The following is a 17,500-nucleotide window of genomic DNA, read 5'->3' on the forward strand; positions in this document are numbered from 1 at the left end:
ATGTTTCTGTGATTCTGTGATTATGCCCTCTCACTGCCCCTTAGCAAGGCCATGGACACTTGCCAAAGCTATTTTTGCTGTATTTGGGGTACACTGGCGTGTTCCTCCTCTCTTTCTGCATGTGAGCATGAGGGCAGATGTGCGAAACTGTAAACCTGCTGCACCCCCAACCACAATCATGTCATCCAGATGACAAGTACATAATTTTGTTATGAGATTGGAGTGTCCTTACTTCTCTCTTCCATGGAGAAGATCTGCAGTGCTGCTTTTAACTTACGGCGTTCACCCAAGCCTTATGTTTTTCCCTCTGTGCACTGTATCATCTCAGCAGTTAAAGTCTTGATAAGAGAAAGTTGTCAGAAATCAATTCTTCTTCCCCTAATTGTACTGGTGTGACAAAAGATCACATGGGAAATCTGTGAGAATTTACACACACATGCAAACAAATAGCTGCTATCAATTTACATGGAACATCAGATAAGCCTGTTATCTCATGTCGTATGTACCAGTGTGTGACAAGAGTGTGGGGAAGGACATGGGTCAGGAGATACGGGAGTCAGTGGTGGAACTCATGATGAGGAAGTTCAGAAGAAAAAAAAAACCTAGATTGTAAAAATTATCTGAAGATTTCTAGTCTAAGGGAAAAAGGTGTGTACAGAGATAATGCTGTGCCCAGTTGCCTTTTTTAAGAAGTGTCACAAAGAAATGAGTTCATGGAGGAAAGGTTGTTTTGTTGTCACTGTGTGCTGTACTAAAGTGGCTGCCCACTGTGAGAACCTGGTCCCCTCCACTCAGGAGCAAGTCCTGGCAATGGATTTGTCCCAGGTAGGGCAGTCAGTGTTGTGCCTTCTGGGATGGGGTAGCTCTTCATCAGTGAGCTTAGCACAAGTTCTCTGCAAGCTGTGAGGGAAAGGAGCCTGGAAAGGCGTTTTTTAATAGTAGCACCTTGTTGCTTTTCATATTGGCAATGCAATAGAGAATTTGTGCAGTTACTGTTTGTCTTTGAATTCAGAATTCAGAACTATTTAGTACAGAGACATTAGAGAATACAGTGAATCTATACCCAAATCATATTTTCCTCACACTGTCAAATATTTTGGACCAAATTTTTTCCCATCAAGATGCAGATATGGCAAGATAACAAAAGATGAAAGAGTAGGTGGTCCACCTAGAAATTACCTTTGAGTACCCAGGAATGCTATTAGCCTCAACAGCCATCCTCACCGTTGTGAACAGCCTGCAGAGAGCATGTAGAAGAAAGGGCTAAGGTCCTACTCCTTCGTGGTGGGTGGCCACTTCTGCAATATCATGTAAGGAGGGCAGAGGTTGTGTGTTGTTGAAGGAAAGTGGATCCTCCATTTCAGGGAAATTATAGTTGACTGGATCTGTCCTTTGTGCTGGGAAGTGGTGGAGAGTTTGGCTCTAGATCCTTGCTGAATAGGGAGTGAGTTCCTGCAGGGAAACTTATCTTTGAAAAGCAAATGATTCGGGCAAATTTAATGCAAAAAGGTAAAAGTGGTGAATAGATAAGACAGATTGAAAACAAAGGCTTAAAATGCAAGTGTTTATACAGCCTTAAGTAAAAGGTACTAGATATGATAAAAAGCCCATAGGATGTAAAATAATTTCAAAAAGGAAATTTTTAGCAGTTTCTAAGGAAAGCTGTCTAATGGTCTCTGAGAAAATGGTGTTTACTGCAATACAGAGTACATACAGTGAATGTACCAGTGCCATGAAAGTGTACGTAAGAGACATCTGATTAAGGAGAAGCTGACAACCTTGCTTCTGGAACACCTAAGGCAAAAAGAAAATAGTCTAACTTCACTTTCTTGAGAGCTGGAGTTAAGTTTGGAAGCAGATACTAGGTTTTTTATCAGTAGCAAATAAGAAAGTTAAGGAAATACTCTGAGAAGTTCAGGTTTAAATGTTAACTGGAAAGGCAGTTTGGAAGTATCCGCTCTTTGGTTGTTCCAAGTCTAACCTTGACATTTCTTCCCACAACCAAGGATTTGGGGTATTGAACTCTGCCAGTGGAAGATGCACTATTCCTTGGTCACTGTATTTAAGAGCTTGTAGTTGTTGTTCAGCATGTAATGAAGACCTCTCAGGTGCCATAGTGGACATTTCAATATCATTTTTTCCATCTTTTTTACTGCCCTTTTTCTTGGTGAGCTGTAAGAAGTCGATAGTCCAGAGGAGAAGACATCTCTAATTTTGATAATGGCAAAAAGGTGCTTTGTATTACCTCTGTATTCTTTAGCTAAAAAGCCAGATATAATTTTGAGTAGTTTGTTACATTTATAGTATAGGCAGAACCTATAGTAAGTGTTCCAAGAGCAATAATTGGCCTTATGACATGTCTTCAGTTCCCTTCTTACCTGCTCTCTGATGTGGGTAGCTAAAGATTCAAAACTGTCGTGTAGTCACAAACTAAATGTAAACCTATCAACTTTGAAAATCTTAAGACAAACACTCCATGCTGTGACAGAATGGCAGGAATTAAAGGAGGGCTGTGACATTCCTGTGACGGGCTGAGAAACCTCATCATCTCCAGAGTACCAAGATCTTCCTTCCCAAACCTTATGGAACACAAAAATATTGTGTTCAAGGCCAGGCTGGATGGGGGTTTGAGCAACCTGGTTTAGTGGAAGGTGTCCCTGCCCATGGCAGGCGGGTTGGAACAAGATGGTCTTTAAGGTACTTCCAACCCAACCCATTCTATGATTCTATGATGACTTGTACCATCTGCACTTGTATATGCGTTGCATTGCTATAAAACCTTGACTCTGTCTCAAACAGGAGTGTTCAGGATTTGATCTTAGAGGTAGAGAAACAGAGGCAGAAAGTGAGTTGCCAGTTGTTGTTCACCAAATCATGTGTGCCATCACAGCTGCATTTGTCTTGCCTCAGCTTCCTCATGCTTTTCCCATGCAAGAATCTGGTAACTGCCTCCATGGGACAGGGCAAAGCAATGGCATCTACGTTTTAGTCAGGTACTGAAATTTTCATTTGCAGGTAAATCTGATGATCTCTAGAAGGCATATTTTTTAGCTTTCCAAATGATCACGTCTGCCACTTGTATCGAAAGAGTCACCTAGGGTAGGGAAAGTGTTTGGGTTTGAGTGAATGGGTTTTTTTCTCCTATGCTTTCAATTGCCTGGGCTCCTGATTAATGATTGAAGCAGTTTTCTCAATTGGCACCAGCAGTGTACTAAAGGAGAGGGGAACTATCTCAGAAATACAGAGAGCTAAAACATTTTGTGATCTGTTCTCACTCAGATGTATACTTCAAATTGCATTCCCTCAGTTGAGGGAAATAATTTCAGTTACACTGGTCACAGTAGAAAGCAGTCCTTTTTTGAATGCCTTTTTTTTTTTTTTCATTAATGTAGATATGTTTCTGAGATGAGAAATGATGTTTTTTCTAATGATGGTTACATGTAGTTAATTTCTTTTTTCCTTTTTTAAAAGCTTGGTGTGAAAGGCAGTTTCCGGGGTGGGGGGGAATAAAAGTGATAAAGCTGATGTTCTCGTTGCCTTAGCAACAGATTTATTTATTAGGGTCTGAAATGACATGAGTTAATATACCACATACCTGCTGATCGGCAAACTCTCCTGTTTCAGCTCCAGTTGACAATTAAGTCCTGGACAGCTACAGCCAGGGGTTAATGTTACTCATTAGGAGAACTGGGTCATTACTGGGAAATCAAGGCACTTAAGGCAGCATGGATAAAATATAAAATTCAACATCTCAAGGAGTGAGGGGTTTTATGTTAATTAACCTTATTTTGCTTTCATTAAAAAAAAAAAATCTTTCATATATGCATATGACAGTGGATCAATTAACTGGGGGGGGGAGGGAGGAAAGTAAGCTGTAGTTTACTTTCCTCTCCTAGTTGTCTTCATTTCCTTTGGAAGGGTTTCATTATTTTATGGAAAATTCTTATGTCTATATGATGAGTAAAAAGGGTATTAAAATTAGGAAGGGAATCATCATGGAAATCAGCTTTACCACAAGGGAATGAGCAAATAAAAGCCTTGGAAATGAAAATAAATAAGCTTTGCTAATACCTCACCTAAGGAGCAGAATATAAGCCCATCAGAGCTTGGAGATATTTAGAGGTACTTCTTTGCTTCTTTATTAAGCAGTTACATAGTTATTTGACCTTCAAAAACCGAAACTTTAGAGAACTAATTCAAGTTGTTGGTAAATACTCTATTTACAGAAAGCTGATTGGTGGTGTAGCCAACAGTAACTCCTGTAGTTAGTAATTGGCTTCTGATTTCCAGTTTTATTAAGGCATCTGAGCGGGAGTTTTAACTTGATAAGTCAAGTGATTTAATAAAGCTTTCCTGAAAGCCTTTATTTACTAACTTTAAGCAGACTTCATTCTGATACTGGAGAGCTTAATAGGCTGAAAAAAGAATCGTATTAAAAGAAAACTTTTTTTTTTTACTCACTGCTCCTCCAAATACACTTAGTTCTTTCACTTCTGCTAAGCACTCTACTTTCTTTTCTATATTTAAGCTCTGTGGCCCGATTCTGCTCCACATTGCATTTAGAGTAATTTGGCGTAAACCCTTTTTCCTCTCCTGTAAAGTCAGGGTTGAAGCAGCAGCTTACGTGGGGTGCATGTAGTAAAACATTGTATCAGATTGCAAGGGCACTGTTACCTGTATCAAAGGCAAAATTGAAACCCTGTGAGTGGTTTTTTCTGCTCCATGAGATGGTTTTGCGCTCTGACATACCTGTTTTCGTAAATATAAGAAAAAAGTTAAATAACATCAAGATTCTGCCTAAAATATCACAAGGAGAAACTGTCCTTCATTCCCTTCATTCTCTCTGTGCTATCCAGACACTCGCAGAGCCACTTCAGTGGCCGTCCTCTGGAGCCTGTTAGAATAAATGCTTCAGCCATGGTTGAAAAACTAATTTTGAGTTAGGTAAGACTACAACTGCATCACCTGGACATTTGAAGATTATTTACATTTGGTATAGATGTATCACATTTTGCCATAAAAGCTCCAGTAAGCTTGGTTTTCTCTTTTCCATGATGCAAAGTTCATTTTATGGTGTTTTTCTTCTCTGGCACAATTGTGAAACCCAAGACCTTGAGAAGAAACACATGTGAACTGCTAGGACTAAGGAGTCCTCTCAGTGCTCTGAAGGAAGGGGGCTTATGCTCTTCCAACTATTGCTATCAAAGCAATCCTTTTCCGCTTCATTCACCCAAGCTGGTGAATTCTCTTTGGTGTTTCTCTTTCAAACCTCTTCCTTCTGTCTTTGTCAGGCTCAGTTCCTCAGGCCTTTCCTCATATGTAGTCTCCTTGTGCAGCGAATTTGCGTCTCACTCTGCTACAGTTTCTCAGTGTTTCCCGTCTCTTATCATTTCACTCCCTGTACAGGCGACCTTCTACAACACACTGGTTCTTGTTTTCTCCTAAGCCCTGTTGTCCAACCTGATTGGGTTATCCTCTTGGTCGCTTAGATTAGTTTCAAGATTTTCCCCATGTGAACTGGTTTTGTGTTGCATCTTTTCACCATCTCCTTTACTTCTTCACTCAGTTCACTATTTCTTTGTCATGCTATTCTTGAGTACCTGGTTATATTGATCAGATCTTATTTGTTCCCTTTGTTTTTTTCTGGTCCGCATCTAAGAGTTTTAGTCAAACTTGGAAAGGACATGTTACCATTATGGCTTTCTGCCTCTTCGATCCATCTCCTATACTTTCTTAACCAAATAGTCCATTTTCTTGTTTTTCTTTATTTTCAATGCATATAAACCAGTTCTTTATTCTGCAAAGACCAGTAATTTTATTCTGAATCCAATAGAGGCATCTCTGGCAGCGAAAACAAAATCTGTGTTTTCAATCCAGATGTTAGATCCTGCCTGGGTTTTAGCAGCCTGACTTCTAGTAGAAGGTGTCCCTGCCTATGGCAGGGGGGTTGGAATGAGGTGGTCTTTATAGTCCCTTCCAACCCAAGCTATTCTGTGATTCTATGACCTGCAACAGTAGGACTGTCTCACTCAGCTTTAGCCTAAGGTGTGCCCAAGACACATGGACTTTTCAGTGGCCGGGCACAGAAAGACTTTTTGCAAAGGCTTGGCTACATTTTTAGGAAGACTTCCAACACATGCAACAAACAGCATGTCTTTGACTCAAAATCAAACACATCCAAATATTCAGTTCTTACTCTAAACCAAAAAGAGGTTCAAATACTTAAAACAGAGGCTTATTTGAAATTTAATATATAGATTAATAGAATCAACTAGGTTGGAAAAGACTTTTAAGATCGTCAAGTCCAACCATTACCTCAGGACTGCCAAGTCCACCACTAAACCGTGTCACTGAGGGCCTCTTCTACACAGTTCTTGAACACTTCCAGGGACGGTGATTCTTCCGGCACCCACTTCCCTGGGTAGCCTGTTCCAATACCTGATCACCCTCTCTGTGAAGAAATTCTTCCCAATACCCAGTCTAAACCTCCCCTGGTGCAGCTTGAGGCCATTACCTCTCATCCTATCGCTTGTTACTTGGGAGAAGAGACTGATCTCCACCTCACAATAACCTCCTTTCAGGTAGTTGTAGAGAGCAGTAAGGTCCCCCTGAGCCTTCTCTTCCCCAGACTAAAAAACCTCAGTTCCCTCAGCCTTTCCTCATGAGATTTATTCTCCAGACCCTTCACCAGCTCCAGTGCCATTTTCTGGACACACTCCTGCACCTCAGTGTCTTTCTTGTAGTGAGGAGCCCAGAACTGAACACAGGATTCAAGGTGCGGCCTCACCAGTGCCCAGTACAGGGGGATGATCACTGCCCTGGCCCTGCTGGACACACTATTGCTGATACAGGCCAGGATGCCGTTGGCCTTCTTGGCTGCTGGGCACAAGCTGGCTCGTGTTCCGCTGACCGTCAGTCAGCATCCTCAGGTCCTTTTCTGCTGAGCAGCTTTCCAGCCACTCTTCCCCAAGCCTGGAGCCTTGCATGGGGTTGTTGTGGCCCAAGTGCAGGACCTGGCACTTTCCCTTGTTGAACCTCATACCACTGGCCACAGCCCATCGATCCAGCCTGTCCAGATCCCTCTGCAGAGCCTCCCTATCCTTCAGCAGATCAACACTCCCAGCCAACTTGGTGTCATCTGCAAATTTACTGAGGGTGCACTTGATCCCCTCATCCAGATCATCAGTGAAGATATTAAACAACAGTGGCCCTAACACTGAGCCCTGAGAATGTTAGTCACCAGTAGTGACTGGTTGCCAACTAGATGTGATACCATTTACCACCACTCTTTGGGCTCTGCAAAGATACGGTTTGCAGTTTTACCAGGTGTTGGGGTTTTTTGGTCTTATTTTTTGGTGTTGGGGTTTTTTTTTTTAAATTCTTTGTTTTAAATTCTTTAAAATCTTTGTTCTTTGGATGCTCTTGAAAACCTTTGGCAGAATTTTTCTAGAAGATTATGTAGTCCAAGATAGCCTCAGTCTTGGGAAACATCATAAACAAGGACAGTAGAGGTTTTGTAAGAAGTCCCAGGCAAACTTTAGCAGATAGTGCCACCAGCCCCGTTTGTAATTCACAATACCTCAGACCAAAATATGTGACTATCCTCCAAGAGATAAAAATATTTCATAAGCAAGTGATCTAATATTCCTCCTTAATTCCACCAGTAATAGGGTGGGTTATGTTTCTTTCTTTAAAGTTCTTTTTAATTAGTTTCCTCTTCTTACTGCAGTGCAACTGTTTGACTGTCCTCTCCCTTTCCCTTCTTCTCCTTCCTGCTCTCCTTTTCTCTGTGTTTTCACCCTTTTTTTCCCTCCCTTTGTCCTCTAATCTCTGCTTTTCCTCAGTTGTCTTTGTGTAAACCCTGACTCAATGAAATGAGTTGATTCCTCATTCTGAAAGCAGTGCTATTTGTAGTTACTTTAATCTTGTTGAATAATGAGTTTCAAGCCTTGGTCTTGGTGCCAAGAAATTTCCTCCTTAGGAGCTTCATGCTTGGAGGTGGCAGCTTCACGGATCCAAAAAGGATGAGTTATCTTAGGTACCTGAGATAACCTCTCAGGGTATTACTCAGAGGGGACAAGGACTTACTTTTTGCCTCAGGCAGGGTGTCTGGTGCAGTATTAAATGGTTGTGGTTTGATGATGTGAGTCCACCATGGAAATCACAGGGGGGCCACAGGATCTTTTATGGTGGGATTGCCATTCCCAGGCAAATGTGTAGTAATGTCGTTTTTACGTAGTATTTTGTATTTTGATTCTTTTTCTGTTCTTCCAAGGAACCACCTGAGTAGATTGTTACCCGCTTATTATCATATTCATACCAATCTACTATTACCATGACATGACTTCTTTTGTAGTATGCTGAATTACAATAGCAGGTACTGTGTATGGTTATCAGGGCTGTCAAGCTCACTCAGGTTGTTTTATCTCTCCTCCTGACAACAGGAAGCAGTTTGTTATGTTACCTTTTGAACACAAAAGGGACTTAATTTTTCTTTTTTTTTTTTTTTTTCTTTTAAGAAACCATTTGGGGGCAGTCCATAGCAGTTATCAGGTTGTGTTTCAAATTTGCTAAAATGTTTTTTTATCTGACTCCTATACTTGTGAAAACCTAGGTTCACCAAGTTAAAGAAATGAAAAGGTGTTTGAATGAAAGTGCATTGATTTTTGTACCAAGGTAACTGATACCAAATGCCAGTTTTTGTCTTCAAAGGTTAATCTCTCTGTAGGAAATAAGCAGGAGGCTCAATGACTGATGCTGATCCTGAGGTTTCTTTGGTTAGAGAATGCACAATATTTTATTTCCAGTTTTTTCTTCATGAATTGTGAGGGGAGAAGAAGAATCTAAACAATAAACTCCCAAGGTTCTTTTTTTTTTTTTTTCTTTTTATGAATCTCTCCTAGATAACACAAGATAGGAGAAAATGCTTTTCCAGCGTAAAGCAAAATGTCACCCATTTTTCTCAGGCCAGCAATTTGAAAAAATCAGAAGGTAAAATATATTCCTCACTGTAAATACCTCACAGGCTATAATAGAAAATAAAACACTGTATTTGCCAGTACTGTTTGGCTGCTTTGTGCCTCTCTAGTGCCACTTTTTAATTCCTTGGTTTGCAGAGGTGTTTTGCAAGGATCAGGACCTTTTTTGCTTGTAGAACCTCCAAATTGCTAGCTAAAAATTATCCTGTATGGTCCTTTCTTTCAGTGACACTTATGCAAAAACATTTTCTTCTACTCGACTCCATTTTCTGTTAACTGAGGGGGTATTAGATATTGTGGTAACTTTTGATGCTGATGATAGCAGACAGTGTTTAGAGGCACAATTGCAGCAAAGACATTTTGTAAGCATATCAGCCGAAGAAGAGAACTCATTGGAGTTAACTACATACTTACAGTCTACCTCTACCTCCTATTGGAAATGTAAAAAGATGGGAAAATACTGTGATAAATTGAAAAGATGGAAAGCAATTAACTTTTCCTTCATGTTTGCATTTTCACAGTTATTTTTTTCTCCTGTTTCTTTTCTAATAGCTCTTTCCCAGCAGTACTATTTCCTCTTTTGCCAAGAGTATTGCCAAATTTGCCAAATGAGCATTGTTACCAGAAATTTTGTATTAGAATTTTAAATTTTTTTGTCCCTTTTTTTTTTCCCAATCTTAATATAGAAATGTATATTAAAGTAATTTGAATGAGGGAAGTCCTCTGTCCTCTGTGAAAATAATTACTAGAATGTGGTAATCATTTTGGTATATTGAATATTCATTTTGGTATCTTGAATAGGCTTGCAACATGAGTCCTCTTACTTCAAGAAGAATATTATACTACTGAAGTATTTACTGATTCCAACCCTCACCACATTTCTGCAAATGAAAGCTTCTGTAAGACCGTATCTTACAGATGGGGAAACCTGGGCAGAGCTGTCTTGTGGGAAATCAGTGTTGGGAAAAGACCAGGACTCTGCGATTCTCTCTTTTGAAGGCCAAGGTTATTTTTTTGTGACTACACTGCCACTTTCTAACATTATTAGATTATTATAAACCTTAAAATATATTCAAACTTTTCTGAGCTCAAGATTTAATATAAAGTATGGAAGTGTAATACAGTAAATACTATAATGCAGTGAAAAAAATCCCTGATACTGTTCTTTAGGTTAGGTTTAACATGAAACAGAGCTCCATTTTTAGCTCAGCAGAGTGTGCATGCAAAGGCTGTACCACTTATCAATATTTTGCTGCTTGCTTCTTGATAATGCCCTGAACAGATACAGGGTCAACAGGAGGCTGATGTCATGAGTCCTCTTATCAGCCTGTGGCATCCTTCATCCCCCTCCCCAGGTCTGAACCATATCAGTCACAACAGTAAAGAACCTCAAGTTCCCGTTCTTTACTGTTCTTCCCGTTCACCCAAACAAAGAACGTTACTGGGATAAAGGCACCTTCCAGCTCCTGGCTCTGGGTATGATAAAGGTTCAGCTCTTGCCTCACAACCCGCTCTCAGCAGCAGAGAATGCTTATGCTTTTCTTCACCTTCATTCTTTCAAAGATGTTAACTTTTACAAGCGATTTTACACGTTTTCTACCTTTTCCTCCTTGGTGCTTCTCCATCCTCAGTGCACTGTACTTCCCTGTTAATGCCACTGCATGCCTTTGCTCTCTGTTTTCTCTTCTTTGGTTCTCCTTCTTTAATTATCACACAGTTTCACTTTTGCTTCCTAATTTATCTTTACTGTGTTTTTCCTGACCTTTTGTCTACCTCTCGTAGCACTCTGAAATGCTCTTTGCAGCTTCTCTCTATGTTCAAGTCTGATTTTTTCTGTATTCTTTCCTTTATCCCAAGCCTGTGCCTTTTCTCTTCTATTTACACTGCATTTATCTTCCTGCTCCCTCCTGAGTTTGGATATGCCATCAGGTTTTTTTTGTTTTCAACTTGAATATTTGTTTTGGGTTTTTTTCTTCTCTTCTCATGGTTCTCTTCTGAGGTGGTTTTGCCCACCTCATCTGCCCTGTTTGCTGCCAGACTTGCTCGTCACTATTTCACTTTCCTAAAAACTAAAGGACCACCATCATCCACGTCAAGGTCTGTGTCTTAGAAACTACGTTTCCATCAGTATTGATTATTGATTCTGTGCTCACAGACTTCTCCAGCTGTGTCGCTGCCCCTCACACCTTCCGTGCGCTTTCTCTGGCTGATGTCTCTGGTCCCTTCCTCTCCATCCTAGGTGGCTCTTGGCTCACCAGTCCTCTGTCTCCATGACTGCTGCCCAGCTTCATAAATAATGACTGATACTTCAGTGGCCTAGTTTATCAGCCATTTTCTAGCAATAATTGCAGGTAGGCAGAAATCTGTCTTTTAGATCTTGCTATATATCCTAAAAGATTAAAAAAAAAAAAAAAGAAAATGCTACTTTAACTTACGGAGATTTTGTACTTGTTTTAGCACTGCCATTTGTCACCTTTGCCCATCTGACATTCAGGTGATTTTACGAAATGGGAAACAAAAGGAGATGTACCCATTGTGAATTGCTTGGATTTAAGGCACTACAGAAAGTGAACTATTACTGCATGCCCTCACAATTTGGGATTCTCTGCCACTGAAAATCTCCCATGCTAAATGTCCTAAGAAGATTAAGATCAACCTTTTTAATATTGCTTTTAGCTGAGCTTATTTGTAACCCTTTCAAAATACCTTAAGAGATGTCACAACAGTGTTGTTGCTATTACAATTATTACTACACTTTACACAGTATTTTCTCAAATATTAAGACTTTCTCCCCTTGTTTAACACTTTTATGTTCCTGATTAACTTGCATGAACTGCAGGTTTTAATATTTTTTTGAAATAGGCTGCATTTATTTGCCCCTTTGAGCAAGTCCTGTCTTTTTTCCACAACTCTTCTGCTTTCTAATTGAATAGCTGATGCATCTTCCTCGAGATCCTAAATAACTGTGATTATCACCATATAGGATAACTTTACATACACTTAAAAAATTAAACTTCAGTCACAGAAGACCACATGGGTCACTTAATGAATGTCACTCAAATTCAAGAGATGAATCTGCATAAAACAATGTAAAAGGCCAAATTATTCTTTTTTTTTTTTTTTAACTTTATTATGTTTCCCATCACTGCTCAGGGATGTGGATATACTGCAGCCCCAGGGATTAACTCAAATTTAGCTGGGCTCTGTGCACATTCTTTCCAGTTCCAGCAAAGAGTAAGGCTGGAGGGCTCAGGCTGAAAAAAAAATTCCTGAATAGCAGAAGAATGTTTTGAAGACTGTTGCCATTGATCGTATAGGGGAGCATCATCCTAGTGCTATGAAGTTGCTTTTTTTAATCATTTTAGGCTGAAAAGAGGGATGTCAAGTCATCAATTAATCCTGACAGCATCCTTCTGTGGTGAAAAAATAATACTCTCACACCCATTTTATAAACAGAAGATCTAAGGCAGAGATAATGGAGGCTCAGCGCTGGTGCTGCTGCTACCACCACCCTCTCATTCCTCATTGCAAGGACAGTCTTGAAAGTTTTATTTTCGATTAAAAAGGGAAGTCACTAAATCAGACTGAACTCTGCGCCACATTCCCATACCTTGACCAGTAAAGCTCAGCCAGTTCTTAAGAGAGACTTCAAATGCCTCTATTAAAATGTTTTAGACTAAAACAAAAAAAATTCTGGGTAAGAAAATTTAGTGCGCAGTATCGAAACTTGGAGATTAAATGTCTCCAGTGGCAGTGCTCTCAAATCCAGGTATAGGTGTGGTGCCTACATCTGTTTTGTAGCACTTACAGCTGGAGTTTGGCCATTCTGATGTTTTCACGTTCTTACAATGAAATTTAGAGCATCTTCAGACCATGCGCAGTTCTTATTTTTCCATTACCAGATGCATATCAAATCAAGTAGAAATACAAGAGCATTTCAAATCCTAAAGTAAACAACAAAGCCAGATCCTGGAAGCACATTAGCTTGTTTTTTTCCCAAACATAGTATCTTAAAAGAAAAGTTTGCATTTTACTATCAGGCTTTCATAGTTTTTCAGTTCTTAAGGGAATATAATATTAAGGGAATATATAATTAATACTGTTTAATAAAGCTCAAAAATGCAACAGATGCAGCCAAAAGTGCACATCATTTTGAGCAGATCTTTGCAGAACAGACATTCCATATTGTGTTCATCTTTTTCCACAATCACTGCTATGGCAATCTGGTGTGTTCAGCAGTTGTTGCTGAGTAAGGCAGACTGGATTGTATATGATTTTCTCCGTGTCAGCCAAGAAACAGAGCTCTCTTCTTTTTGATGCAGTAAAGAGGCGGTCTTGTACTATTTATTGCTTTCTCCCAGGAGCAGCTATACTTTACTAACTTGCAATAATAATAATATACTGCAATCTGTAGGTGCATGTGCTAGAACCTTTCTGTAGGTCTTAACCAAAAATAAAATGGTTGTGGTGTGGAAAAGTCATGGGAGCTGGGAAATTGAACAAGATGACCTCCCAAATAGAAAAGGTATAAGATTCACAAAATGTGTCATCAGAATCTGTGAGTATCACATAAAAGCAAGATATTTTAAAAGGGGGTATGGAAGGAGGATCACCTGCAGCAGAAAACCCATAAGAGAGGCTCCAGTTCCAGCAGAGGAAATGTATCCCCTTTCAACATTCCTTCTGGGTGCCAAATTTTCCTTCTGTTCTTCCCCACCTATTAAACAAAGCTGCAACTTCCAATTCCTATCAGTTTTCCTAAATATGTGCAGCTTATGTGGCTTCAACGAGTTGTAAGGCTCCATATTCTCTTGCCAGCTCCTTGACAATGTGGCTCCAACAGCATCCTCCACTTTTGGCTGCCTCTGGGACCCCTGGTCTCTTCTGGAAAGCAAGAGGGAAAGCATATCCTATGTTGGAAGGACTTTTTGTGACTGCAGAGCTGATAGCATGGCTGTGAAGAGCTTGGAAAGATCCCTGTAAGCATCGCAGCTCAGTCTGTCAAGGCTGCCTCCTCTGTGTATGGGGATGTTTAGGTCCATCTCAGGATGAGCTGGGCATCACTCAGCATCAGATACAGGATGGGAGCTCATCAGGATCACTTCTAAAGCACCCACAAAGGCCTGCTTTGGGGAATCTGAGGTGAACAGGAAACGTTATCACATTATCATGAATTACACTGCCTCCCAGCATCAAAGCTATTTTCCTTGCAAACTTGCGCATTTCTGATAGAGGTGTTTTCTTCTAGCTAAGTCTGAGTCCTCTGTTATAATCCCATTTTGCCTCTTTCAGCTGGGCATTTGCAGGCAACTAAAATACAGACAACTCATTTTTGCCCTTTACTTACCTACCAGAAACAGGTGGCTATTTTAAGCATGAGGATGCAAGCGAACTAGTAGGCAGTACTGAAATCTTTGCAACTGGAAGAAATTCTCTCTCCGAGCCAGTGCTTATATCCACTTCTGTTACTGTAACTGCCATGAAAACTCCTGGTTCACAGATGTGAAACAAATTACGAAGCTTATGCAGTTGCATTCCTCCTTATTATTGGGAACAAAACAAATCTGGAAGATGGAGGACTTCTTAAAGTAATTATTGTCTGCCTTTATTTTAAGAAAATGCAACTAATTCTGAAAACTACTCAATTCCTGAAGATTTCTCAGCCTGGAGAAGTCACATTAATTATAAGATTAATTTGTTTTAATTCCCTAAACCAAAAATATTGACTGAATGAGAAATTAACACATGTAGAGCTGCAGATGTCATTTGGCTTCAGATTTCCTGAATTATATAATTATTAATCTTTCATATAACAATGTGACAAACCTACAGATTCATTCTACAAGATTAGTCTGTGAAGAAAGACACCAGGGCAGCTGAACTATAGATTTTCCATTAATACAGGAAGGAAAACAGTGGAATTTTCTAAATAATAAATATAACCAAAGTATTTTAAAGACATATGGTGCACATCTGTCTGAAATACAATAATTTGAAGCAGAATAATTAAATGCAAGATATAATGTTCATTTTAGAGTGGGAGAATTATTTCGTTTTAAATATAACTTAGCAAATTTGGGAAATTTAGATAATCTGTGATACCTTTTGAACCTTTCATTCTGTGCTAGAAAAGAAGATATATTAACAAACTGGCTTTTTATTTGCTTTTTAGATAACCAACCTTGTGTTTCAAGGCATTGAGTGTCGTATCTGTACAAACCTTTAATATTATCTTCAGCTGAAATTAAGAGCATTTTTTGTTTTAACTTCCAGTTAACTCCTTAAAAGTCTAAAGGTAGAAGATCCCTTGTGTTATTCCTTTCTTTTTTACCTAAATGGATCAGAAGCTTTTCATGAGTATAGCATGGTTTCATAGAATTCCAGTTTGGGAGTTTGGGAAATCCTGTGGTTTCAGTAAAAGTTTTTTGAGTCACCTGTTACTGAAATGGAGATTGTATACATACTTTTGGACAGAAAACAAAAAAAAATTACTGTTTTTTTCCTCCCCTACCCTTTTTTTGATAAGATTTTTGCCTTCAGCTGGGTGAGATATTACTCAGTCCTTCTCACTTTCAGGTATGGTAATTTGAAGAGTTAAAAGCATCATTTGAAGACAGGGAAGAGAGATAAGAATCTGATTAAATTGAGTTTTGATTCCAAGAGCTGCACTGAGGGAAATGTTTAACCATGAAGCGAAGCAAGGAGGAAAACTGTGCTGAAGACGTTTAGGCCCCAAAAGTACTATTCAAGAGAAATACTGTTCTGATAAACAAAAAGAAAAAACGGTTCCACAAGTAAATATAAATGATGCTGAGATAAGTTCTGTTTCTTTTAAGGGAACATGACAAAGGTCCTGAAACTTTCTTTGAAGTCCTGCTGAAACTGAAAGAAAAAGATCTACCTTTTCATGTGTCTGTCCTTGGAGAGGCTTTCAGTGAAATTCCAGGTACCTTTCCTTTTTTTTTCTTTCTTTACTGTAAAGTTACCATAAAGTAGATATTTCCAGAAGTAATTTTCATGTACATATTATATTAGTGAAAGGAACATGTTTAAAATCTTCACAGTTATAAAACTAAATAATATAAATATGTTGTAAAATCAAAATTATTAAAAACAGTAAGCATCTTTGATTTTACTTGGCAGTACAAAGCCTTATTTATGACTTGTGTTTCAGTAACACTGCTGTATTTATTTAAATAGAGAGATAGGTGTGAGTGAGTGGATGGTTCAGATAGGAAATAAAATCTTTCAGGTCAGGGTCACTCATCTGAAATCCAGACTGAGATTTTGACAGGTGAAAACACTTAGCTCCCTTTCAAACACAAGTTTAAGGACTTCTGTGGAGACTTCTGGTTTGTATCTGTCATGAAAGTGGTCATTAATCTTTAATATTTTTATACCAGTCTTTTTCACACTCTTTCCATTTCTTTGTTTCTGATAACGACTCCTCTGTAAACAGTTTCACCCATCTGAAAAAGAAATAGGTTGTATTCTGAATACACACAGCTTTGTGCCTGAGATATTTTGGCAATAAAGAGAATAGTCAAATCCTATACTGGGTGCACTTGTAGTAAATTAAACCTTTGAAAAATGTACGTTAATAGTGAGTGAGCTTCAAAATATCTGATGTTTTAGTTCATGCATTATTTCCAAAATGTAGACTAGGCATCTCTCCATTTCTTCAGTCTGTAAAAATAGACTTGGGATTAGTTTATTTGTCAGTTCTGTCATATCTGTTGCCTGCTGGACTGGTGATATTTCAATTGGTTTAGTTTTGATTTTGCAGTTTTTAAGACACCAAGAAATTGATCTGATCCAGATAAGTTTTGGGTCCCCAACTGTGGCACAACTGGATTGGAAAAAGAGACAATAGTTTGGTAGCGGGAAATTCTTTGTGTTTTCTGTCCACTTCTTTTTAGACAGTTTCTGAAAGCCTGTTCTTCCAGGCAAGTCTTATCGCAGATCCCAAGGCAGTGTTGCTTTCCAGACTGAATGCACCAGATTTCTTAGAAGGAGAAATTTCTAAGGAATATGTGACAGATAGGAATATATGATGGTGCACTGCGGGAACAGATTCTATTGACACTCATTTTGGATGTTGTTACATATCTCATTTGTGGCTTCAGTACTTATGAATAATGTAGATCATCCTAAATTTATGCCAGTATATCAAATCTATATGCCGCACCTCTTGTCTTGTCAATTCATTCATCCTCGTGTATAAATAGACTCTGTATAAAAGGCAACATGGTGAAATGTGTCTCATCACCACGTATTTGATAGGGCCATATTCATACAAATGACATATGCAGGTCATTGCTAACAAGTACCAGTAAAACCTGTTGCACATGCTTTACTGAAAAATCTATTTAGGAGATGTTTTACAGATTTTTTTAGGGGGTTTTTTTGTAAATTATGGGCACTGTGTTTCCACTCCCTCCAGTTATGGGACCAAATTCCTTCAGTACTATAAATGTCACCTTTACAGTCATTGCTAAGAGAAAAAGTGCATAACATATTTC

The 17,500-nt window shown here is 39.0% G+C and overlaps 1 protein-coding gene across 20 annotated transcripts in view; it reads left to right on the forward strand.

Moving 5' to 3' along the window:
- Positions 1-17,500, forward strand: part of GTDC1 (glycosyltransferase like domain containing 1) — a 204,669-nt gene that overhangs the window by 154,289 nt on the left and 32,880 nt on the right. For all 20 annotated transcript variants that reach the window (XR_004389911.1, XM_030485913.1, XM_030485920.1 and 17 more), the window contains one exon: positions 15,815-15,924. Coding sequence is in view for 19 of the 20 variants with exons in the window: in XM_030485913.1 (XP_030341773.1) it covers positions 15,815-15,924 (110 nt within the window). In the remaining variant the exon portion in view is untranslated. The remainder of the gene's footprint in view (positions 1-15,814; positions 15,925-17,500) is intronic.

Source organism: Strigops habroptila, chromosome 5 (genome assembly GCF_004027225.2).
Source record: "Strigops habroptila isolate Jane chromosome 5, bStrHab1.2.pri, whole genome shotgun sequence".
NCBI classification, from domain to species: domain Eukaryota; kingdom Metazoa; phylum Chordata; class Aves; order Psittaciformes; family Psittacidae; genus Strigops; species Strigops habroptila.